Below are 25182 nucleotides of genomic sequence, written 5' to 3'. Positions count from 1 at the left end.
GTATGAAGGCAAGTTGACTGGATTTCATCAGTAAATAAATATATCCCCTGGAAAGTTGACAACAGCAGGAAGGTCAAGTGGTCAGATGAATTGACATTTAAATGTATCTAAAGTCTTTCTATCACTAGAAGATGGCCCTCCTCAGTTATATTTGATCCTTCCTACACAATTTGCACTACCATGATTTGGGATGGTTCATCAATTTAAGAAGCCATATAAGTTTGTATTTCCTTCCTTAAAGTGGAACAATAAATTCTGACTGCTACATTCAGATCCTTGAAGACCACCTCTTGCCTTCACAGTGGCTCATTGATCATACAGTCTAATAGCAGCCTGGTAACAGTACTAACTAGAACTGGTGGAATGTCATGAATAAGTAGCTCCAATCCTACAAACACTTTGTTCCTCATATGTTTGCAACAAGAAATTGTAACAATCTGTGAAAATGAAATATCACTGGAATGTTTCCAGTATGTGTAAATGACTCATACCTGTTCTCCAGGCCAAGGAGAATATGACTAGATGTTAAAATTTATGTAACCATTCTCAGATATGTTTGTTTATATTTCATTTCTATGTTTAATTATCTTCAGTTTTAATTGTTTTTTACATTCATGCAACTACTGTCATTACTACACAGGTGTATATATATATATATATATATATATATATATATATATATATATATATATATATATATATATAGAGAGAGAGAGAGAGAGAGAGAGAGAGAGAGAGAGAGAGAGAGAGAGAGAGAGAGAGAGAGAGAGAGAGAGAGAGAATATTGCATTAAGTTATTAATTTAGAAGTGTGCTGAAGCTGTGCATTTTTCCTCACAGCTCTCAAGCAGATGTTAGGATCTTTCTGGAAGAGATGAAGTTAGTGGAGAGTGAATACCAAATGGGAAAGAGCAAGATCTTTATGAGAGAGTCTCAGAAGCAGAAACTTGATACACAGCTCCACCAGACGATCCTTTCTCGTATCATTGTCATCCAGAGATGGTACAGAACTATTCATCAGCGCAGACATTTCTTGAACTTCAGAGCCATGGTTGTCAAGATTCAGGTAAATACTGTTTATAGAGTATGGCATGTTGACTGTCTTTTTTCCATTACAAAAATAGTAGTATGGGTAAGAAAAGCTGGACATGTATCTAAGAACACAAATATAAATTATAAAGAATCATAATTGTGGAGTTTGAGAGTCTGGTGAACAGACTTATGTGATCTTTTCTTCTATGATTAAACACCATTCTACCATGTCTATCTGATTTTTCCATTACTCAGCCATAATTTGACAAAGTTCATTAAACTTGGAGAATTTATTATGTATAGGTCATTCAAATAGACAGGTTGATTATTCAGTATCCAAAAATTATGAACCTTAACAAATATGAAATTTGTAACTTTTTTACAGTTCCAGTGCAATACCACATTTGGAAAACTGAGTCATCTTACTAGTCTCATCTATCATGAAGGATATCACTGCTGATTCTGTCAATAACCAGAGTCTCATTAATTTCTTGTAAATGAATAAGATGATTTCCTGCATTTATACTTACCGTAATTACTTTTTTTCTATCCTATCAAGGATGAAAACTGTGATATTGTTGAACAAACACTGCTTCATCCATGAATGTAAACAAAAAAATTTGCCTAACTGAAAAAAATATAAGTATTTCTCAATGCAGGTTGAGCTTCCCCCCAACTATGTGGGTCAGTGGTGAGCAGGGCTGCCAACATACATAGAGGTCTCACTGAGATTCTTCCTCTGAATGGACTATAGCCAAATGATAGAATGAGTTTGATGATTTTTTTCTGTATGTAATATCATTTCCTCAGTGTCAAGTTCGGTGTTGGCTTGCACAACAGAAACTGAATAAGCTGCGCATAAGACATAATGCTGCAACCTTCATTCAGAAAATGTGGAGAGGTCATCGTGTGAGAAAGTGGTATCAGAACTTCCACCGAGCACTTGTAGGCTTCCAGGTATGGACTGTGTTGTAGAAAAGCTAGAATGATGATTTAAGAGCAAAATTTTATGATTTTGAATTGGAATTGGTACAGATGCAGTTTTGATTTTAAGGTAAAATTAGTGAAATATGAATTGGTATTGTGTTAAAGTTTAAATATTCTAGTGTGGTGACCATGGTGAGAGTTTATTCTTTGGTATGCCCTTTAGCTCAATACATTTTTCTGCATGCATTCTGCCAGTGTATAATACATATATACTTTATTACAGGCTTGTGCCAGGGGTAAACTCTTCCGCCAGAAGTTCCTGGTGATGCAAGAAGAGTGGAAACAGAAAAAGAGCAAAGATGAAGCAAAGAGTCCGGTTGTAGAAGATATACCTGCTACACCCATCAGTATAGTAGTACCAAATACTAGTGTCACTACTGAGACAAGTGAGCCAGCTCAGCCCCCACCTAGAAGAAAATCCATCCATCAGGTAGATTATTATTTTGTTCTTATTTGCAGACCATATTGTCCTTGAATTCATATGAGCCTTTGACCTGCAGCCACAATAGACTACACAATAGAATAGGAATTTTATGTAAAACTTACTGACCTTCCTATATTGAAATCTCGGTAATGAGACCATATAGAAACTTCAAGGAAAAGGCAAAGTATTCATCAATTCTTTCTTTAAGTTGTTAACATTGTTATGTGCACTAGTTGAAGGTTAAACAGCACCTAAAGTATTTTGGCTATGTAGACAATAAGGGGAAATAAGATGACTAAAAGTGTATTTGATTGGATGTAGGAGAGCCATCTTCCAGACAATAACAGGAAATAAGATGACTAAGAGTGTATTTGAGTGGATGTAGGAGAGCTGTCTTCCAATGTCCCATGAAATGGGAGAATGTAATCCTGTGGTATGGTAGAGGAAGACAGTGAGAGGAGGATAAGAGGATTAGAACATGCAACAACAGGAATAAATGGAGACTATTTCTGTTGTGACCGTTTACAATGATTGTTTTCATCATAACAGTAAAACCTCCATGAGTTGGCATAATAGGAGTGCAGGCTTTGTTGATTTGTCAAAATTCCCACTTATGTGAAATAAAAGCCCTTTGGTCTTCAGTTTCACCCCTTTCCTCCCTTAAGAAATTCCCTTTGCACATTGCTCTGAGGATATGATGTTAAGAAGGGCTGCTGGCCCTGGTTAGTCATAAGGTTTAGCTTTTGTAACGGCACTTCCCAGATGAGGTCTTGCTTTTGTTTTCTTGCGGTCTGATCTGCTCTTTTGTTTCCCTCAAATATTCTTGTACTTTTCTCTCTTCTTCAAAAAACTGTGTAGTATTTCTTTTGTTGTTTCAGTGTTACTGTTGTCAAAAAGCTCACCTATAATATAATCTTTATTTTATACATATGGTATTCATAATCTATTCTTTTGTCCCCTGTGGTCTTCATCTCCTTCTTTTCTTGTTATCAGTCCATCCACTTTCTTTTGAACCAAGATGCTATAGATAAACAAAGCTTGTATGTGTGTCTTAACATGATTTGCATGACTGTTGGGTTGAGAGACAGAGTGAGGAAGCCTCACTCTCACCCTAGCAGCCACGAGAGACTGGGAAGCCTTACTCTTACTCCAGTACCCACACAAATCTTGTAGCACCTGCATGCAAGCTTTGCTTATGTGCAGCAGCTTGATGGAAGAGAAAGGGAATGGACAAATAACAAGGATAAGGTAGAGAGACCAGAAGGACACTAGAGGAGACAGTGGATAAATTGCAAAGATGATACATAAAAAATGAAGATTGGACTATTGGTGACCTCATTTTTGACAGTGGTAATATTGAAACAACAGTTTTAATATTTTTGCAAGAAAAAAGGAAAAGTTTAAGAAAAATTAAGTGATACACTGATGTACTTGGGTTGCAACTATAATCTATTCCAAAATTGCTGTCAAAAGCAGACTGTTGGATGGCAAGACTTTATTCTTGAAAAATCCAAGTGATTAAGGAAAAATTTTGTCACTTATAAGTTAAGTAAGACATGTGTAAACAATGTCTTTTATCCTTCAATGCATAGCCTAGTGTTTACCATTAGAAAATGCACCAGTAAAGTCACAAGAAAATCATAAATTGGTTGGTTGGTTGGTTATCTGCCAAGTTAGCTGTTATAGGCAAAATAAAAAGTTGAGTATTTTGGTTTTGGTTGGATATTGTGTTGGTTGTAAACCAAGTATATTGTAACCTAGGTAATCCACTGTATTTGAGAGAAATGAGAGCAGATCGGAATGCAGAAACTGTAAACAAGACCACATTAGAGAAGTGCCATTGCAAAGGCTAAACCTCCTGGCTAGAACCAGAACCAGAACTAGCAGTCCTTGTTAGCATCATGTCATAAATCTATGCAGTAATGATTAGTGGTTTGACTCAGTTTAGTCTGTGGTGCCGACTTACTAACATTTTGCAGAAATTACCTTTTTAGACCATTTCTTTTTTAATTGTATATTTTGTTGCCTTCTGACTTGTGTGGAATTCTGACTTACAGAATGACAACTTATGGAGGTTTTACTGTATTCCAAAAATTGCATTACAGGATTTAAGTACTCTATAATCTTAAATCAGTTAGTTTTCTGTAATATTGGGGAAAGAAATTATCAAAAAAACTTTCTTTCTTTCCTAGAATGCACAAAACTACAAGCTTCAACGAAGACAGAGTGAACAATTACTCAGTGAGAGGTCTCCAGAGCCTAGCACTCAACATTTTGAAAGACGGCTTAGTGAGGCCAGCCTTCTTCAACAGCGATCATCTCAGGTTTGCTCCATATTTATGGTAGTTGGTTCTTTTATATGAAATGTATGCTTCATTATTTTAGAATATGTCAGTGTTTCACTTACATAGTGTTTTCATTTGCACACACACACACACACACACATACCACATAGTGTAGTTGTCAGTACACTTAGCTCACAACCAAGGTCTGAGTTTGAATCTCGGGCACAGTGAGGCAAATGGGTGAGCCTCTTAATGTGTAGCCCCTGCTCACCCAGCAGGTAGCAGGTATGGGATGTAGGCTGAGGGGTTGTGAGCTTACTGTCCTGGTGTGTGGTGTGTGGTTTCAGTCCTACCTGAAGATCGGTTGCTATGAGCTCTACACTCTTTGTAAGGGAATGGCTGGATGGGTGACCAATAGATGATCATAGGTGAATTACACACATGCACATTTATCAAAGAACTAGAACTTACTGAAGATAACAAGTTGAAGTGTCCATGGGCAAAGAGTGTTTGTTTTGTAATTATTCTTAATTTCTTAATAGCAGATAACTAGTAAGCCAGATGAAGAGGTGCATCCTGCTGTATCAGGCAATATGACCACTGAAGGGGAAAAGCTGACACACAAGCCCAAATCATTCAGACATCGGCCATACATCAAGGTTCCATTAATGAGCCAAGAAGAAGTCACTTCAGGTAAGAACTAATCATGATGTCTCATGAGATGCATCAGGAAGATACAGCTTTTTAATTTGTTTTAAGTTGAGTGATATACTAAAATTTATAAATGCTTTTGATAGTGTGTGGAAAAGACAACTTGAAAATTAATACAAAAAGAGCTTATGATGTCTGAAAGGAGTAAAAGAGAAGTCTTCAATTTTTTATTCATATACTAACAGTAAAAGTTGAATGCCCAAAGAAATGTGAAATAAAAATTTATTGGGGAAAAAAATGGAGAACATACAGAAATATCTTGGTTTAATCTCGTAAGAACTTTGAAGGTAAGATGAGAGAAAGAGATGCACAAGAGAGAAAGGTGGTTTAATCTGTAGGACATGTAATTAAGCATAAAGTTTAAAAAGTGACTACCTGATGGAAAATTTCACTAGTATCCACATGTGCAAGTAAGATTCGGATGTATAATTTAAGCTTTTAAGAATCTGGCAGTTTTAGCAGTTTAAGTGAGTTGGTTAAATATTTTTGGTGTGCAAAGAATGATTCGTGAGTGTAATGAAAGTGCCTATAACAATTTAGTTTATTTATCTATCTGTATGCCAGGTTAAGATACTCCTTGAAAATTATCTTGTTTTTTATTCTATATTTTAAATATAAACTACAAATATAAGTAGACAGAAACAAGACATGATGTCTTGCATCAGTGAAAAGGCAGGGAAAGATCCTTAGTGCCCTTGGTCTGTCTATTTAATGGTATTTTGCAATATATAAAAAATATTTTGGCAGTATACCTACATCCTGGCTACATACTGTGTAATCAGGCTATTTCCCAACATCTTGGAGAACAGATCTGATATATTGATTAAATGTGAATTAGTGAAATGTAGAATGGTTGAGGAAGTAATGTGCAACACCTAAAGGTAGTTTGGCTACATGGAAAGAATGACAGGAACTGTGATGAATATGAAAGAAGAGAACATTAATTATGAGTATGGTAAATGTGTGTGGGAGGGAAAAAAAAAAAAAGTGAAATGGGAGGACAGTACTCTAGATTATATGAAGAAAAGGATATGGGGATTAGAGCATGCAGCCATCCCCATTTCTTGTTTAATGTCTCACATATTTTAGAAGGGAGATATGGACTTCTTTAGAAGCTTCCATATCCTGAGTTTCTATATATATGAGTTGGAAATGTGTATCTTGAGCATCCATTGATATATGTAGTATTTAAGAAAACCTGTTGATTGTAACTATTTTTATGCTAATCACTGCTTCTTATATGTTATTTTGTATATCTTACGGTGTTCTTCATTACAGCTTCAGCTGAAAATTTGAGTTCAGGACAAATAGACAGGCAACCAAGCTCAGGTGCTAAAGAGGACATTATTAAGCAGCAGCACATCCAGCCTCCACAAAATGATCTTCAGAGCAAACACAAAATCTCAAGACAGTTCAAGAAGCCATTCAGAAAGATCATCATGGGTAAGAGTAATGTTGATACAAAAATTATGATGTAAGGAATGAAAAAGACACCATCATCATTTTGATAGGCTCCCTACATACTCACATGTTTCATCAGCCTTGTTAACCAAATAGTGGCTTGCCTATCTGCATGGTCTCAAGCAGTCTCACTACACAGGTGTAGATTTCAGAGGTCTGTCTTAATTACTTCGTAACAAGTTTTCTGGATCCATTCAGAAAGATGACCAAGTGTATTGAGATTTCTTATTTATTTCACCCAATCACTCTGCCATTCTTTCAAGATGCCCAAACTTCCACAGCCGTAATATATTTCCTTCATTACCAGATTTATGAAATGTGATTCCTAACACCTCTCTCAGTTGTGATCCATGTCTTCTATTCATTCATTTTGCATTACATCATTTCAATTATCCTTGTATGTTTCCACTTAACTTGCAAGTATTTGATCTGTCATTGCCCAGATTTTTTAATTAATTAATTAATTATTTTTTTTAGTTTACAATATAATTGGAGATCAATGCTTAGCATAATATGGAGAGATAGGAAGGAAACATCAAGTATACAGACCAAAACAGAATTGAGGACTTTTTGATAAACTGAACAGAATAGTAATAGATGGTGTGATGAGACAATTTGTGCTGGGATGGTCTGGTATGGATAGCAGCTGACAGAAGTGAGTGGGAAAGGTTGGGGTAGGACTGTGTACTGAGATGTAATCATAGAGGCTGCTGCTGCTGCTGCTGCTGCTGCTGATGATGATGATGATGACAAAAGATGGAGATGTTTCAGCTGTTGTGGGACAAGAAAAGTAAAAGGATATGACATTAGATATGTAAATTTAGTTAATGTTATGATGCTGAAATTTGTTATTACAGAAATACCAAATTGAAATTTTTATTTGCAACTAAAAAAATCTGATTTGTGACTGGTGGATAAATTGTTTTGTAGTTGTGAAAAGTTCAGATATTCAGGTCTTACAACTGAATAAAAGATTCTGTGCTCTGTGTCTTTTATATATAACTTTTTAGTGAGCTCTTTATGTCTTTAGGTAAACGAGAAGGAAGCTTGAGTGAGAGTGAAGATATGGTATTTGAGTCTCAGCCTCAAACACCCACAAGTCCAAAAGACAACCTTCAAAGCCTCTCTGCACCCACTGGAACAGAAACCTCATCCATCAGTGTTGTAAGGGAGAAAAACACTGGTGACTCAAGCTCAAGCCCCCATCAAAGATCTTCACCAAGAGAATCAACTACTATGGAAGATCAACCCAGAGCTAAGGAACCTCTGAAACCTTCTTCTAGTCTGCCAGATGTTGTTCAAGGATTTTCAAGGTAATGTAGCTTTATTATTTTTACTGCTAGCAGTCTCTGTGAATTAGGATTCCTGACATACTTTATCAAGGTTTTACAACAATTTTGATGAAATTGTAGTTTCAGTTTAAAATTCTGAATATGATGGCTTATGATATGTTTCATCTTGGAAGTATTAGAACACCTTCATTTAACTGTATCACTTTTCTTAATACAGGAATAAAAACAGGGTTAAATCCTTTCATCAGTTAGAAGTGTGTTTTCATAGTTCAAGCCAATTCTTTGTGGCAGGCAGCTGTTTGAATGCTTTGGTTACAACATGCAAAAATAATCTTATTTTGATGATTAAACCATCCTCAAGCTATACTAAGACCAGTCCTGAGGACCCTTGTTTCTTTAGGATTGTCATGCTGGTGATTCACATGCTATGAGACACAGACCAGTTTACCAATATCTGAACACACACACACACACACACACACACACACACACACAGAGAGAGAGAGAGAGAGAGAGAGAGAGCATTTTATAAAGATGGTTCCATCTTCTAAGAAATTAACTTCAAGGCTAAATTTCAATTTTAGGATGCAGTGAGTCAAAGGTGGCATTTGACACTTAATGCAAGATAATTTCATTATAAACATCATGAGTAAATACAGCTGAATACAAGAGTAAATGTACCATATTTCTATCATATTAAATGCTATTAAAAAAAAAAAAAAATCACCATATATCTTATACCTCAACTGTTTTGGCATGTCTATGGGCATGCTTGACACAATAGTTCTTAGATGTACCCAGAATGAAGCAGCTGTGTTAATAAATTATTTGATAATGACTACAAATCAAAATAATGCTAAAATATAAAATGAACAAAGTCTTTATGTAGATACAAGACAGCCATTATTGAGCTACACACAGTGAGAATGATAGGCAGAGGTGATGTGCTCTTGTTCTGATGGATGATTCAGCATAAAGATGAGCCAGCTTCATCAGTTATTAAGACATGGAGTCACATATTTGGAAGTTTTTAGGCACTGTAATATTTCTTTTGAGATATGGGGAAAGCAGTGAGGACAGATCGGGAAGATAAGATGCAGCTGCGACTGTGTTTGCTACAGCCAGTGCTTTATCCAGCGTAATGAACACTTGCAGGCCACAATACTTGTGGAGTGGTTGATTTATTGTTATTCTGTCATTACTTGCTGAGTTAAAACACCAATAATTTGGACAATAACACCATTACAGAGAAGAAGGGTAGACATTTATGGTATTCCTTTCATGATTCTAGATAAAATATTAAAGGAAATATGACTAAGAGTAAAAAGTATATTTCACTCGATAAACTGCTTTTTCAGTTATTTTCTATGCACCACTCCTAAGAGCTCAAAAGAATATTTTGCATATGTACAATGGTTCTTCTTTAAATAATAACTTTTTAAGGTCCAGATATGTAAAAAAAAAAAAATACAATTAAAAATTTTCTGGAGTAAAATTTTGCAATTAAAAATTTTCCTTCAAAATTACAGATTGTTGAAGCATGGAAAGTAGAAGAAGAATATTGATATAAAAAAGTATATTGTTCAATATGCAACTGTAAAAAAATTTTTATAAAGGTTTTGCGATAAAAAATTTTCCTTCAAAATTACAAAATGATGAATCAGGAAAAGTAGAAGAATATATATATATATATATATATATATATATATATATATATATATATATATATATATATATATATATATATATATATATATATATTTTATAAATATACAATGGTTCTTTATGTAAGGAACATATCTCTATAATCAGATACAAATTTTGAGTATTGTTTACTGATCACATTTAGATCATTATCAAGGCTGGAGTGAATTTTGGTTATCAGTGTGTGTGTGAATTTTGGTTGGCCCTGAGTGTTGTTATTGCATGACTTTCCCTTCCTATTTAGATTAATATATGTTTTTTCAGTTTACAGGAAACAACCTTCCTTTTAAGATTTTTGATTTCTTCTAGGTTGAGTTTTCATAGGAGGGTCATGGATTGTCATCCTTCATAGGAATCTTCACTATTGTTACCAATGTAATGTCACCTTAGAATCATCATAAAAATAGGACACTCACAGGACACACATTACTTATCAAGATGATCATCAGGGTCCAAGTGGATTTTGCTCAGGCTTGACTTTTCACCACTTCATGAATTTCAGAAAGTGAAAAGAAAATAGAGGTGATGATTGTAAGAGAGATAATATTTCATAACTTAAGAATAATAAGAAGCCATTTTGGAAATGAGTGGTCAAATTGAAAAGGATGAGAGACCAACTGTCAGAGGTGATTTAGATACAGATGAAGAAATCCTAGAAGGTAGGAATACATTGAAAAGAAGACTGAATAAGTACTTTGAAGGTTTTCTAAGTGAAAATTGAGACAATGAGGTATTTTGTTTCTCAATGGAAAAAAATAGAGTATAAGGTTTTTTGAAGGAGGACATCAAAAGTGCTGAAGTTTCAATGTTTATAGAGGTCAGTGAAGGTGAGGTGCTGAATGTTTAAAAAAATCAAGTGGAGGATGATGCCATTACAACATAAGGAAGGAGAAGACAGATATTGCTGTATATTGGTTGGTTAGATTATATATATATATATACAATGATCATTAGTAAGATGCAGTTAATGTAGCAAGTTTATGTACCACATTTAAAAGAACTTAATTTCTCATATCATTGATACCCTTTATATAAATATCAGTGTAACAATCCTTGGCCAGGAGTAAGCCTATAACATCCCTACTTATGACAGCTAGACCTAACTTAACTGACTAGGAGGATTATCCTGCTTTCCTTTCTTTTGATTCAGACTCCTAACCTTTCTGGTGTTGTCTATGCAGTGCATGAATACCATTTGCAAATTTATTATGTTAAACTATTAGGATTAAAATTTTTTGAAATGCTGTTTATTTTAGCATGTATACTTATTTTGATTTACTTATGTATTTGTAAAAGTGTATCTCACCAGCTTATTAATTTGATATTGTGCATTTATCGTGTTTATGTGTACTTATGGAATGAAACCACAACCTATAACATTACTCCATATGGGAATATACCGTTCATATTAAGTGAAGTTTAATTCATAGTTATCACTGAATAATCTGTTGTTATGTAAATTATCAAATAAGTAAACAATTGATTCCACCAATAATTTGATAGGTTTGAGGTGACTGAGTACAGAATTAAAGAAATTACAATGAACAGTTTTGTCCAGAACTTGGTCTCCTATCAGAGGAAATTGTCTGTTGTTTTACAGCCAGTCTTAAACTGATGATGACAATGATAATAACAGCAAAGACATGTCTACTTCCTTAATAGCACTTGTAGAAGTTGATTGGTTTCTGCAGGTAATTGATGAATATGAACATATATTTCCAACCATTCTACAGGGGAAATTAAAGTTGTTTGTATGATGCACTAGACATCTTTTCTATTTGTCAAAAAATTTTCCTTCATCTATAGCAAAATAATTAAAATTTTTCCTATTTGGCACCTCACACATAAACTTGTCTTTGCTTGAGTATGAATTTAGATGATTGTTTAAAGGAGTGTGAAATGAGTAGTTACATTTCCCTGTCTTACACTTTTTGCTTCCTTTTTTTTCTTGCTCTCTCCAAAATTGAGTATTACATTGCTAGAAATTATTTTGTTAATGTTGTGGTAAGGTGTAAGCCACAACTTAAAGGTAAGAAAGTTAACCTTACCTACATGATATACTGAACTGGTGGTAGCGCAAAATATATTTCAATGAAGGTGAGGAGTATTACAATGAAGTTAGTGTTGTGTGGTGGTTGAAGTTGATGCCATTACATGGCCTCTTATTACCCTGAAGCCTATAATCCAAGGTAGTGTTTATTAGCTAGTAGTTTATAACATGAAGATACTTGTAGGTAACTTTGTCTTTCTTTTAATATAGAATGCAGTCCCATGTATTACTATTGTTATGAGAAACTCAGTTTTTATTCAACAAAATGTATTTTGTATGAGCTTTCCATGAACTTGTTTCCTTGTAAACAAATATCTTGTACTTAATTAGTTCAGGGTTTCTATAATGTACAATTTATCATATATCTTATTTCACATGATAATCTTGTCATCAGACAGTTTCTCTTAAGAAGACCTAAGCCCCTAAATCCACTGTATAGGCAGCAACATGAGTAATATTTATATATAGCAGGAGGAGGAGGAGGAGGATAGTGGTAATTAAGTTTGCAAATAAATGCATGTACATAATACTTTTAAATCTACTTACAGTTTGGAACAAGGAACTGTGAACTCCATGTCTCAGTCCTCAATTGGTGATGACACACTTGCTCTGAAGCATATATTGGCTAATTCACCTCATTCACTGAAGCAATCCACTCTCCTGAAGAAGGAACTTTGTACTGCCTGTGACAAAACATTCTCAGGATTTTTCATCAATTCTGGTTACAAGTGCTTAAGTAAGTAGCAGCTTCCTCAAATAGTGACTATAATGCTCAGTTATTTTTTAGTGATGTTCCCTGATATGCCATAGCATGAACAAAGGCTTACTGGAGAAAAATAATAATTTTCATATATATACATACGTAAAGTAGATATCAGTGTATTCTATTTTAGTGTCAGATAGGGCATAATATGTAGCTACATACATCATTGAATGGATATCATGTGATGGGAAATACAGTATTATTAATATGTTTTATTATTCTTAAAGGCTTTGTAATGAAATATTAGATTTGCTTAGAATGTATATATGATATGAAGATATTGCCAAAGAAAGTGACTTTAGTATGGAGAATCACTAGATAATTTATGGCTAATTTGTTTAATTTGTTTCAGATTGTAAAAAAGTCTTCCATGTACATTGTGTAAAAGCTGCTCTTGTTGGTCCTTGCCAAGATGTTCCAAGTGTTGGAAAAGAGAATGCTAGTCCACAGAGCAAGAAGCCCCGACGTATGGAGCAAGAGGAAAACTGGAACTTAACCAGAACTTCAGAGTTCATTGACAAGTCTGATGAGGTCATTAAAGATGCTTATGAGTTAAGACGCTTGGATGAATACATAAGAAGAAAGGTAATAACTTTTCATTTCAGTATTTTTACCACCAAAGTATATATATATATATATATATATATATATATATATATATATATATATATATATATATATATATATATATATATATATATATATATATATATATATATATATATATATATATATATATATATATATATATATTTTTTTTTTTTTTTTTACATAGGAGGGACACTGGCCAAGGGCAACAAAAATCCAATAAAAAAAAAGCCCACTGAGATGCCAGTCCCGGAAAAGGGTCCAAAGCGGTAGTCAGAAATTAAGATAAGTGTCTTGAAACCTTCTTGAAGGAATTCAAGTCATAGGAAGGTGGAAATACAGAAGCAGGCAGGGAGTTCCAGAGTTTACCAGAGAAATGGATGAATGATTGAAAATATTGGTTAACTCTTGCATGAGACAGGTGGACAGAATAGAGGTGAGAGAAAGAAGAAAGTCTTGTGCAGTGAGTCTGTGGGAGGAAGGGAAGCATGCAGTTAGCAAGATCAGAAGAGCATTTAGCATGAAAATGGTGGTAGAAGACAGCTTGAAATGCAACATTGCGGCGATGAGGAAGAGGCTGAAGACAGACAGTCAGAGGAGAGGAGTTGATGAGACGAAAAGCTTTTGATTCCACCCTGTCAAGAAGAGCAGTTTGAGTGGATCCCCCCCAGACATGTGAAGCATACTCCATACATGGACAGATAAGGCCCTTGTACAGAGTTAGCAGCTGGAGGGGTGAGAAAAACTGGCGGAGATGTCTCAGAACGCCTGACTTCATAGAAGCTGTTTTAGTCAGAGATGAGATGTGAAGTTTCCAGTTCAGATTATAAGTAAAGGACAGACCGAGGATGTTCAGTGTAGAAGAGGAAGACAGTTGAGTTTCACTGAAGAAGAGAGGATAGTTGTCTGGAAGGTTGTGTCGAGTTGATAGATGGAGGAATTGAGTTTTTGAGGCATTGAACAATACCAGGTTTGCTCTGCTCCAATCAGAAATCTTAGAAAGATCAGAAGTCAGGCATTCTGTGTCTTCCCTGCATGAAATGTTTACTTCCTGAAGGGTTGGATGTCTCTGAAAAGACGTGGAAAAGTGCAGGGTGCTATCATCAGTGTAGTAGTGGATAGGACAAGAAGTTTGGTTTAGGTCATTGATGAATAATAAGAAGAGAGTGGGTGACAGGACAGAACCCTGAGGAACACCACTGTTAATAGATTTAGGAGAACAGTGACTGTCTACGACAGCAGCAATAGAACAGTCAGAAAGGAAACTTGAGATGAAGTTACAGAGAGAAGGATAGAAGCCGTAGGAGGGTAGTTTGGAAATGAAAGCTTTGTGCCAGACTCTATCAAAAGCTTTTGATATATCCAAGGCAACAGCAAAAGTTTTACCAAAATCTCGAAAAGAGGATGACCAAGACTTAGTAAGGAAAGCCAGATCACGAGTAGAGCGGCCTTGATGGAACTCATACTGGCAATCAAATAGAAGGTTGTGAAGTGATAGATGTTTAAGAATCTTACTGTTGAGGATAGATTCAAAAACCTTAGATAGGACAGGAAATTAAGACAGGAAATTAAAGCAATAGGACAGTAGTTTGAGGGATTAGAATGGTCACCCTCTTTAGGAACAGGCTGAATGTAGGCAAACTTCCAGCAAGAAGGAAAAGTAGATGTTGACAGACAGCTGAAAGAGTTTGACTAGGCAAGGTGCAAGCATGGAGGCACAGTTTCAGAGAACAATAGTAGGGACCCATCAGGTCCATAAGCCTTCCAAGGATTTAGGCCAGCGGGAGCATGGAAAACATCATTGTGAAGAATTTTAATAGGTAGTACGAAGTAGTCAGAGGGTGGAGGAGGAGGAGGAACAAGCCCAGAATTGTCCAAGGTAGAGTTTTTTAGCAAAGGTTTGAGCGAAGAGTTCAGCTTTAGAAATAGATGTGATAGCAGTGGTGCCATCTGGTTGAAATAAAGGAGGGAAAGAAGTTATTGGAGATATTTTTGGCTAGATGCTAGAATTAGATCTTGAAAGATTTTGACACTTTTTGTCAGTGAAGGAATTTTTGGCTGGTTGGAGAACCGTCTTGGCATGGTTCCAGGCAGAAATATAAAGTGCATGAGAGTCTGGTGATGGAAACCTTAAGTACCTTTTGTGGGCCACCTCTCTATCATGTATAGCATGAGAACAAGCTGTGTTAACCCTTTCCTTCCGGCAATCGTATATATACGATTACAAAAATGCGTCCGTAGTGACGGTGATCATACCCGTAATCAAGAATTTTTATGCCTCAATTTTGAGCTCCAAGCGCAGTTTCTCGAGTCAGATGGTGTGAGTGGAAGTGTCTGGCATGTTTCCACATGTAGTCTTGTCACTAGCTCTGGAAATTTAGCGGTAACTAAGCTATTTTCCCTTTCTCCGGGCGACACTTGGCAACCCCAGCGACCCGCAGGGTGGAAAGCACTCGCTGGGTGGAAAGCACCATGATAAGTGCGAAGAGACATCCTGATAAGAGCGAAGGATCTCAGATCATAACTCACCATGGAGCAGGACAGAACATATGTATTTAGCAGTGCTTCTGAGTTTGAAAACAGTGACAGTGAATATTTAGAAGAAGAAACTGAAGAAGCGAAGACATTAGTGAGGACTCGGAAAATGATTTACAGGATTCACCTGATTTATCAGAACAGAGAGATGATACTTATCATTCTTTCATGTTAATTTTTTCATTATATTCGATCTTATAATAAAATGGTAGAAGGTAACTTGTCAGAGAGAGAGAGAGAGAGAGAGAGAGAGAGAGAGAGAGAGAGAGAGAGAGAGAGAGAGAGAGATAATGTTATTTGCCTGAAACTTGATATGAAAAGGGATGAAATCTCTCTCTCTCTCTCTCTCTCTCTCTCATTGGAAGTGTACAATTTCCCCTCCAAGATGAGAGAGAGAGAGAGAGAGAGAGAGAGAGAGAGAGAGAGTGTGCGCGCGCGGTGTCATCGCTCTCCGGGCTGTTTCTGGATGACGGATCACACAGCGGGAGGAGGAGGAATCCTTGATAAGGCATAAACTGAACTTTCCGAGGTCACATCGAGCTACAAAGTACATCATTGTATTCAGAATAACAAAGAGAAAATAATTATTAGTATTCAAACAATTTACTGACAATTACTAGGTTTACCATTTTTAGCCGTCATACAAAACAGGAAAATAATTTAAGCGCCGGAAGGAAAGGGTTAAACCAAGGTTTGGAAGATTTAGGTCAAAAATATATATATATATATATATATATATATATATATATATATATATATATATATATATATATATATATATATATATATATATATATAATATTGATTGGGTTAAGTGTTTCAATTTTTTTTTTTTTTTTATGAAATTCTATTCCAGCTATATTTACAAATCCAATTAATGTACCCATCCAGTTAGTTATTAGTTTTTAGTTTCAGATAGTAGTAGAATGAAAATATATTTTATGCCTTAGTAGGTTTCAATAGGAATTTTGTTATGCCACCACATATTACTCAGTGACATCTATCACTCTGATATAATTTGCCTGGATGATTGACTTGGTAGATTTTTTTTTCTTTTCTTGCATGTCTTAGGAGTTGCCAGCAGTACAAGTACTCGAATTGCATTATATGAATATGTGAGTGTAATTTGAGTGAACAGAGATAAGAGACAGAGAAAACCAAGGCCTTCTTTGAGAGATAGAAAGACTAAGGGTCTCTGTGAGATTAAAATAAAAGCTGGGGGAGGAAATATTTGGTTCAATCCCCACACTTGCAATGGAACCATGTATTGATGTCTGAAAAGTAGGATAGTTTATCAATGTTTTGTTTTCTTAGCAGTTTTGTAAAAAGATCTAATAAAAGACTACTTTATTATTTCCAGAGTAAAAATAAATTGACAGCCTGCTCTTCACAGTCAGATGCAAATGTGATTGAAATTCTGTTCTCTCAGCATTGACTTAAGACATACAATAGAACATCAATACTATCTTAAATTTTATTTCTAGACTTTGTAGCAAGGATTCAAATGAACATCTAAAGGAGGGCAGTAGGCTCTCTGCTTCTACAAGATCAGGCATATTTACAATGGCTTGCTTTCCATTTGTGACCCGAAACTTGGCCTTTAGAAGCTTTGTCTTTGTTAGAAAGCTGGTTCTGTCTCAGCTATCCCAAGGGATTTAAACCAAGATTGATGTAGCATCCAACAGATAATTTATAACAGCAGGTTACTGGGTTAACTGGTATAGTGTAGGTTACTAAATTACAGTATGATATGTAATTGTGTTTATATGTTATGAAGACAGTACTATTATAGTGCAGAATTATACACAATAAATGTGTGTGTGTGTGTGTGTGTGTGTGTCTGTGTGTGTGTGTTTGTGTGTACAGTATATGATAAATGTTTTAAGAAATATTACTCATATTTTAAGGAAATTTTTGATATATTAAATAAAATTAAACTATAAGATGTGGGAAGTTGTGGAATACTAGGGGGGGAGAGAGAGAGAGAGAGAGAGAGAGAGAGAGAGAGAGAGAGAGAGAGAGAGAGAGAGAGAGAGAGAGAGAGTACATCTCTAGGGATGTTATATTATGTTAAGTGAATTGACTTTATCTTGCTTTGACACATTGAATTTAATATTACATTGCTTTTTTCCCGGACTTTTAGTTTTACATAATTTAACTTTTTCCTATGTTGGAATTTGTTATTTCTTTTTCTTTTCTTTTTTTCTTTTTCATTATGGATAGTATTTTGATATTGTAATTATGCATCACTAGATAGGTGACAGTATACAAGTTTTGAAAGTATTTGAAAAAGAACACATCTTTACTTTACTGTTTATTTATTTTCAGCTGTATGATCTGGAAGAAAAGGAAGGTTATAAAACAGAAACTCGCACACAAAGCCTGGATCGTACCTTCGCCAGAGATACAGTTTCCAAAGAACCTGAATCAAACCTTCGATTAAGGGATCGTAAAGACTCTCAAGTTGACCAGATGTTTTGTCTTTCCTTAAGGGAATTTAAGAATAATTTAGTCTCTACCTATTCTGTAGCATTTCAGAAAGACTCACCTGATCTCAGTCTGAGGTATAAGGACCTCATTAAAAGCTTTGAACAGGTACGTTTTAAATACAGACTTTTATATATAAATTTTTCATTCTAAGGTCAGAGATAAAAAATTAGCAAAAATTTTATTTGACTTGTATTTTGTGTAAAAAGAACTCTTCACAAGGATTGTCTTTATGATATATATATCCAATTGGCTGAATATATCAGATCTGGGAGAGGTGTCTTATAGGGGAATTATAGGGTCTTGTATGAGGATGGTACCTTTACTAGAGTACTTTCCTTTTTAGGGATGCTGGGATGCTTCAGCATAAGAAAAAATGTATTCAGAGTAATTAGAAAGTAATGTTTTGTTAAAACTGAGGTATCTCTTTCCAGGTAATGAACACAGTGTGTAAAGAAAAAATGGGGAATGATACATTTCCTGTCACAATGGGAGTTAATGCCTTCCGAGGATTTTTGGATGAGTTCATCAGGGAAAAGAAGAAACCTGTTGAAGAAAAATCAAGAAGGAAAAGACACAGGCGTAAAAAGAAGAAGGTAAGATTTTCCTTAAATTTTTTAAGTAAATGGCTTTGGGTATGAAGTAGTAACATCTTTATCAGTCATGAGGAAAAGATCTGTGATTTTGATAAACACTTTATGTAATAATTTCAGGTTGAGGAAGTAGTCCATGGGAACCATGTATTCACTCAGAGCACAGTCAACATTCCTACTCAGTGTGAATTATGCAGTTCCTTCATCTGGCTCTCTATGAAAGTCCTCACTTGTCAGAGTAAGTGTGTCACCTATATGCATATTGTATATAAATGTAAGTCTCTCTCTCTCTCTCTCTCTCTCTCTCTCTCTCTCTCTCTCTCTCTCTCTCTCTCTCTCTCTCTCTCTCTCTCTCTCTCTCTCTCTCTCTCTCTCTCTCTCTCTCTCTCTCTCTCTCTCTCTCTCTCTCTCTCTCTTGCCTGTACTGGAATATGGGTTTGGGAGTATATAAACATGTATAAAGCTTATATTTATTACTCTTTTTTTGTGATATATATATATATATATATATATATATATATATATATATATATATATATATATATATATATATATATATATATATATATATATATATATATATATTTTTTTTTTTTCTGGTGACAAATCTTCACAGCATAAAGAGGATTGGTAGTGCTGGGTCATGTTCTCTAGGATGATACTGGCTCCTGGCCAGGACTATGGCAGGCTTACAGGGTAAAAGCCAAAATATAAGGAAATTCTGCATGGATGAGAAAGGAGAGTGAAAAAGTAAAACAAAATGGAATGTGTCAGGATGAAGTATATGAACAATTAAGTATTAACTCCTTCAGAGTGGATGCCTTTTATTTCTTGATGCATTCCAGAGGACAGGTGTCAAAATAAATGATAATCTATTCTGTAGCTGTTCATCAGGAAAGGGTTCACATGCAGATCAATCATTTGGTTGTAATTTCAATATTTGATTTTAATTATGAGAAAGTTGTATGTATTCTATAAAAAGATATTTGCTTCGTCCCAACAGAATGTAAAGTTACTTGTCACTTAAAATGTTACAAGAAGACAGACCCCAAGTGTTGCCAAGATGGATCGAAACCTGTTGTTGTGGGGACTGGAACAGCCCCTGCCAGGAGTCGGGTGTTTGGTGTGCCATTAGAAGCACTGGTTCGCCCTGGAGAAAAAATTCCTTCTGTAGTAGACCGCCTCATTACCAGCATTGAACTTTATGGACTCTACACTGAAGGGCTGTATCGCAAGTCAGGGGCCCAGACCAAGGTATGCCTTGCTTTTCCTGATATAGTATTGTATACATACTTGCATTGTAGGATCTGACCATTATTGCTTGTTTTTTCTGCTTGATTCAGTTTATTCTTCCTATATGTGTACGGTAGCAGTAGAAGCAAAAAAAGAGAAGGAAAAGATTTAAGGATATTTTATCCTCTCTGTTTTGTGGAGTAGTGGTGCATTGATAGGACAGCCAAGGCCAACCAATATCTGTGTTATTGTTGGTAACAAGTTGATTCATATATGTTGCCTTTTGGAGTTTGATCCTGGCATTACTGTATTGATTAGTTTTTTAGTACAGTTATCCCTTCTATGTTGTGCTTATTTGGCACCCATTGTGCCAAATTGTAGCAAACTTATAGATCCTTGCTGGACTGTTTGATAAAACACAACTACTTTCACCTATTAATTTACACAAATTTTAACCTTAATGCAATTTTATAGTAAAAGCTCATTAACTTGTGCTTCATCAATTCACAGTTTAAGGTAGAGATGTACCGGATGTCTGCATCTGCATCTACATCTGCGGAACATCCACATAGTTTTTAACATCCATATCAGCATCCACATCTGCAGTTCTGATAAATTAAACATTTGTGACGAAATAAATATCTGCATCCACATCCACATCTCCACCACACACAGAGGATGTGATGGAAAAATTTTATACATTACAGACAAGAGCACAGAACATGCAAAGTAGAAGAAAATGAATTAATGCATCTTTACTTAGTAAAATAAAATATACCTATTAGCTTCCATTCAAATTTGCACAACCTACTGGTAATGTGTCAAGAGTTTTGCAGAAGGCTAGAAGGAGGGAGAACATTTTACATAGTGACTATGTATATATCTCGTAAATATGTAAAAATATGTATGTATGTACATGTATGTACATGTGTGTGTGTGTGTGTGTGTGTGTGTGTGTGTGTGTGTGTGTGTAAATAATATATACAGTACATGCATTATGCATGTCTGTGTATGTAGACCATACTCCCTCTTAAAGTTCAAGAGGAAGATTTCATTGCTTCATCCTTAACAAAAAGTGAAAAATTTTCAATCTCAAAACTTTTACCTGATAAATAGATGTGTTCTTGCTTAATGCAGACTGTTTTTATTTTGTGTTCATAATAATGGTGGGAAGAAAAAGATATTTACTTTTGGAAATATTTAACTTCTGCACAAAGTTTAGAAAGAAAAAAGAAGAAAGAAAGCTACAAATTACTGAGTATTATAAAATTTCTATATACATATTTTACTTTTATGTTTCATGATTAAAAATTCTATGCTCTTGACAGATCTTTTAACCGCAACAAAACTTTAACAAAAAATGAAAAAATTCAATCTTAAAAATTTTACCTGATAATAGATGCGTGTTCCTTGCTTAAAGGAGGCACATTGTTAGTGTATTTTGTGTTCATTGGAGCAGTGGGAAGACATTATAATAATATTTAACTTTAAAGGTATTTGATTTTTTAACAAAGTTTAGCGATAAAGAAAACTACAGTTCACTGATTGGTATAAACTTTTGTATAAATATTTTATTTCTGCATTTCATGATTCAGATCTCTGTAGTTTTGATAGAAATTTTTTAATTGCAAAATTTTTTGTATTTTTTTCATAGTTTTAGATCTTAACTTTATATTGTATAATTATACAAAAATAAGACTGAAAATATGAACCGGCAGTGCTGAGCACTTAACGCAGCAACTGTCTGGCAATAATTGTTACTAAGTAGTGATTTTACACCAAAATCCTAAACAGATCTGCATCTGCATCCATGAGGATGTCATAATTTGATACCCACATCCACTATTTGGTAGAAACTGATATCTGCATCTGCTTTCACTTCTGCAAAATATGTACATGTGACATCCACATGCTCATCTGCATCCGTAGGTCTCTGAATTCTGGCATCTGATACATCTTTAGTTTAGGTAATGCATTGCATCTGATCTGGATAAAGAAGTTCTTCAAATTTCCATTAATTTGCTTAGATGATTAAGGATATGAAATAAATGTGTTGTTTATAAAATGTCAGGCCCATAAAGTATCTGTGAATTGGACACTGAGTTCAGTTGTGTGAACTTTCTCCCACTACTAGCAGTCAGCTGTTTGTTTGAAGCAGTGTGGCATTTTCATGGTTATTATTTCTGTTTAATTTGTTTATTTTTGCTTGTACATATATTTTAACTAGTTTGTGTATTTCTTAACTCTGCTTCATTGGCTTTTTAATTTTATATTGAATGTATTCACTTTTAGAATTAGGATCACAGTTTTTGACATTACTCTTAGACACATGTATTATTGGTAAGCCTAACCTTGCATAAATTGTGATGTGAGTGTAGAGTATTATAGAAAGCTAATTGCAGCGTGAAAGAAAGGATATATGATGTAATCTACAGTATTGTATGGATGTTGAGAGATGAAATTGTTATATAAGTCTCCAGTAATTCAAAACTTTCCTTTGGTACAGGTGCGAGCAGTTAAGGCACACATGGAGAGGGACCCTGACAATATTGACTTCACCAACACACCTGTTCATGTCTTAGCTACTATCCTAAAGTTCTTTTTGCGGGAGTTACCTGAGCCACTCCTAACTTTTGAATGCTATGATGCCCTCCTACATGCTACTGAACTGCAAGATGAGGAGGATCAGCTACAGACAATCTTCAGTATCATTAAGGGCATCCCTAAGCTTAACTTTGACCTACTAGAGAGGCTGGTTTTCCACATGGTACGAGTAGCCCAGCACGAAGAACACAACCGTATGAGTGCCAATGCCTTAGCCATTGTGTTTGCTCCATGCATACTTCGCAGCCAGAGGTCACAGACTGTCCAAGATTCTCTCAACGATATTGCCAAACAGACAATGGTGAGGGTGTTTATGACATTTTTCACTGCATATATAATTTGAATTGAAAATCTGTTAAAGTTTTCTTACCATTGTCATGGTAAATAGTGATCACTATGAAAAATATTAGTCTGATTTTGTTCTTTTCACTTTCTCTGTGCCTAAAGGTTATGGAAGTAATAGTAGCACAGCAACTGAGACGGGTGCAAATAACTCTTCAAGACATAGACTCTGTGGATAGTGAAACTGCTACTGCTGGAGAACGCCTGGATTGCATTCGTTCATCAAAGGTTTGAACATTTTTATTTCTGGTACTGGACATGCATCTAACCAATACAGTCCTCTCATCTCAGTTTTCATTATATTTCTAGCATCATCTGTCACTTCCCATGCAGAAAATATAGGAATGTGTACTCTACAACTGTGTCTAAGGGCAGGCTGTTTAGTCCACCCAGGCTGACTGCACAGTAATAGTAGACCATTGTGGTGGACAGGGGGGTTGCCAAATCCTTATGCCTAATTATGCATGTACTCTCTGGAAGTATACAGATGCATAGAAATATATTTACATTGCATTTTTATTGAATTTCACTGAGAATAATGAAACTGAGTTTGTATACTTAGAACAACATGAAAGTATGTTTGTGTATTATTTGTTTCTCATGCATTGAATTGCCTGTGTAACACATGACTTGCCTGTAATTGAATGTCTTTGTAAGTTTATAAGGTATTTCTGATATTAATTTTTTTCAGCCGCTGGTATACGGCAGATGTGTCTCTCAGACAGAGGGGGCAACAGCCTCCATTCTGTCACATGATTCATCAGTTGCTAGCATGCTGAGTGGATTTGTTGATCCAAGTGAAGAAGATTTGCAGGAAAGGTTGGAGCATCTTCGTGACACCAGAATTCGCTTGGAACTCCAGCTACCAACCCTGGCACGCGTGAGCTCAGAGGAAGATCTTTTATCAACTGATATGTCTCTAGCTGGGTCTATGGAAGATATATCTGGAATGTCTGTCCCTTTAACAGCCTTACTTCAAGGGTGTGAAGATTCAGATACGCTTTTATTGTCAGGTAAGGTGAAATAATTCAATTAAATAGTAAAAAGTATAAACTTAACAACTTTTCTCTTTTCCTGGTGAGCTCCCTCTCTTCTGTGACTCTAATTAACCCATAACAGTATAATTTTGAATATGAACAATTAATGGCTGTCTTTGTGGTTGCTTCTGAAAATTTCATTGTTACTATTCTCAGCAGTAGTACTAATTTCTGTGATTATGTTAATGCTAATTGTTACATGGAAATGCACCTAAAGATTTGAAGTTTGTACTGTAATGCTATACTATAACTTTTCAACCAATGAATATGTTGATTTAATTCAACTGGCTGCCTGTGGAACTACTTGAGTTGACCTTGTACACACACACACACACACATATATATATATATATATATATATATATATATATATATATATATATATATATATATATATATATATATATATATATATACACATATATATATATATATATATATATATATATATATATATATATATATATATATATATATATATATATATATATATATATATATATATATACTGAGCAGCCTAGTCAGTTCATGAGTGTATAAAATTCCTCAGTGATAGATGGTAATTGTGCTACTGAACGTGCTGGTAATAATGAGCATTGAAATCAGTCATCATATGTACCTTAATTTCAAGTTTCTTTTAAATGTTTAAAAATTTCTTGTTATATGAAAATAAGAAAAAAAAAGTGGCCGTGGAAAGTATGACATGAATAGTTAGCACACATTGAACCTTAGAAATTATTATTGCTTGACTTTGAAGAGCTGGAAGTTTTGTAAACAACATTTCTAACCTGCAACATTTGCTACAGGTTTGAGGTGATGTATAGTGGGATTCCTCCACCTCAGTTACATGGTCAGTGTATATTAGCCATTTTTAGGACTTACAAATTAATGGAAAAATGGGACTGCATTCTGCTGATCACTCAATCTTTTACTTTTATTTTGCTGAATAATTCCTGAAAAATGAAATTATTTAATATCTTGGAGCTTATCATACATACATACATACATACATACATACATACATACATACATACATACCATTCATGCTACCCGCC

At 34.9% G+C, this 25182-nt stretch overlaps 1 protein-coding gene across 7 annotated transcripts in view; it reads left to right on the top strand.

The window, feature by feature from the left end:
• The window catches only part of LOC135101432 (unconventional myosin-IXa-like), an 88704-nt gene that overhangs the window by 46219 nt on the left and 17303 nt on the right, over positions 1 to 25182 (top strand). For 6 of the 7 annotated variants that reach the window (XR_010269270.1, XM_064005373.1, XM_064005375.1 and 3 more), the window contains exons 16-31: positions 840 to 1065; positions 1842 to 1988; positions 2242 to 2448; positions 4635 to 4766; positions 5270 to 5420; positions 6717 to 6881; positions 7930 to 8212; positions 12494 to 12681; positions 13061 to 13293; positions 18160 to 18426; positions 18753 to 18914; positions 19032 to 19149; positions 19915 to 20165; positions 22651 to 23049; positions 23196 to 23318; positions 23782 to 24103. Coding sequence is in view for 6 of the 7 variants with exons in the window: in XM_064005373.1 (XP_063861443.1) it covers positions 840 to 1065; positions 1842 to 1988; positions 2242 to 2448; positions 4635 to 4766; positions 5270 to 5420; positions 6717 to 6881; positions 7930 to 8212; positions 12494 to 12681; positions 13061 to 13293; positions 18160 to 18426; positions 18753 to 18914; positions 19032 to 19149; positions 19915 to 20165; positions 22651 to 23049; positions 23196 to 23318; positions 23782 to 24103 (3374 nt within the window). In the remaining variant the exon portion in view is untranslated. The remainder of the gene's footprint in view (positions 1 to 839; positions 1066 to 1841; positions 1989 to 2241; positions 2449 to 4634; positions 4767 to 5269; positions 5421 to 6716; positions 6882 to 7929; positions 8213 to 12493; positions 12682 to 13060; positions 13294 to 18159; positions 18427 to 18752; positions 18915 to 19031; positions 19150 to 19914; positions 20166 to 22650; positions 23050 to 23195; positions 23319 to 23781; positions 24104 to 25182) is intronic. The other variant, XM_064005376.1, reaches the window with a different exon arrangement.

This window comes from Scylla paramamosain, chromosome 6, assembly GCF_035594125.1.
Source record: "Scylla paramamosain isolate STU-SP2022 chromosome 6, ASM3559412v1, whole genome shotgun sequence".
NCBI classification, from domain to species: Eukaryota; Metazoa; Arthropoda; class Malacostraca; order Decapoda; family Portunidae; genus Scylla; species Scylla paramamosain.
Note: the sequence above shows the minus strand (reverse complement) of the source record. Positions and strands in the feature narration are given on the sequence as shown.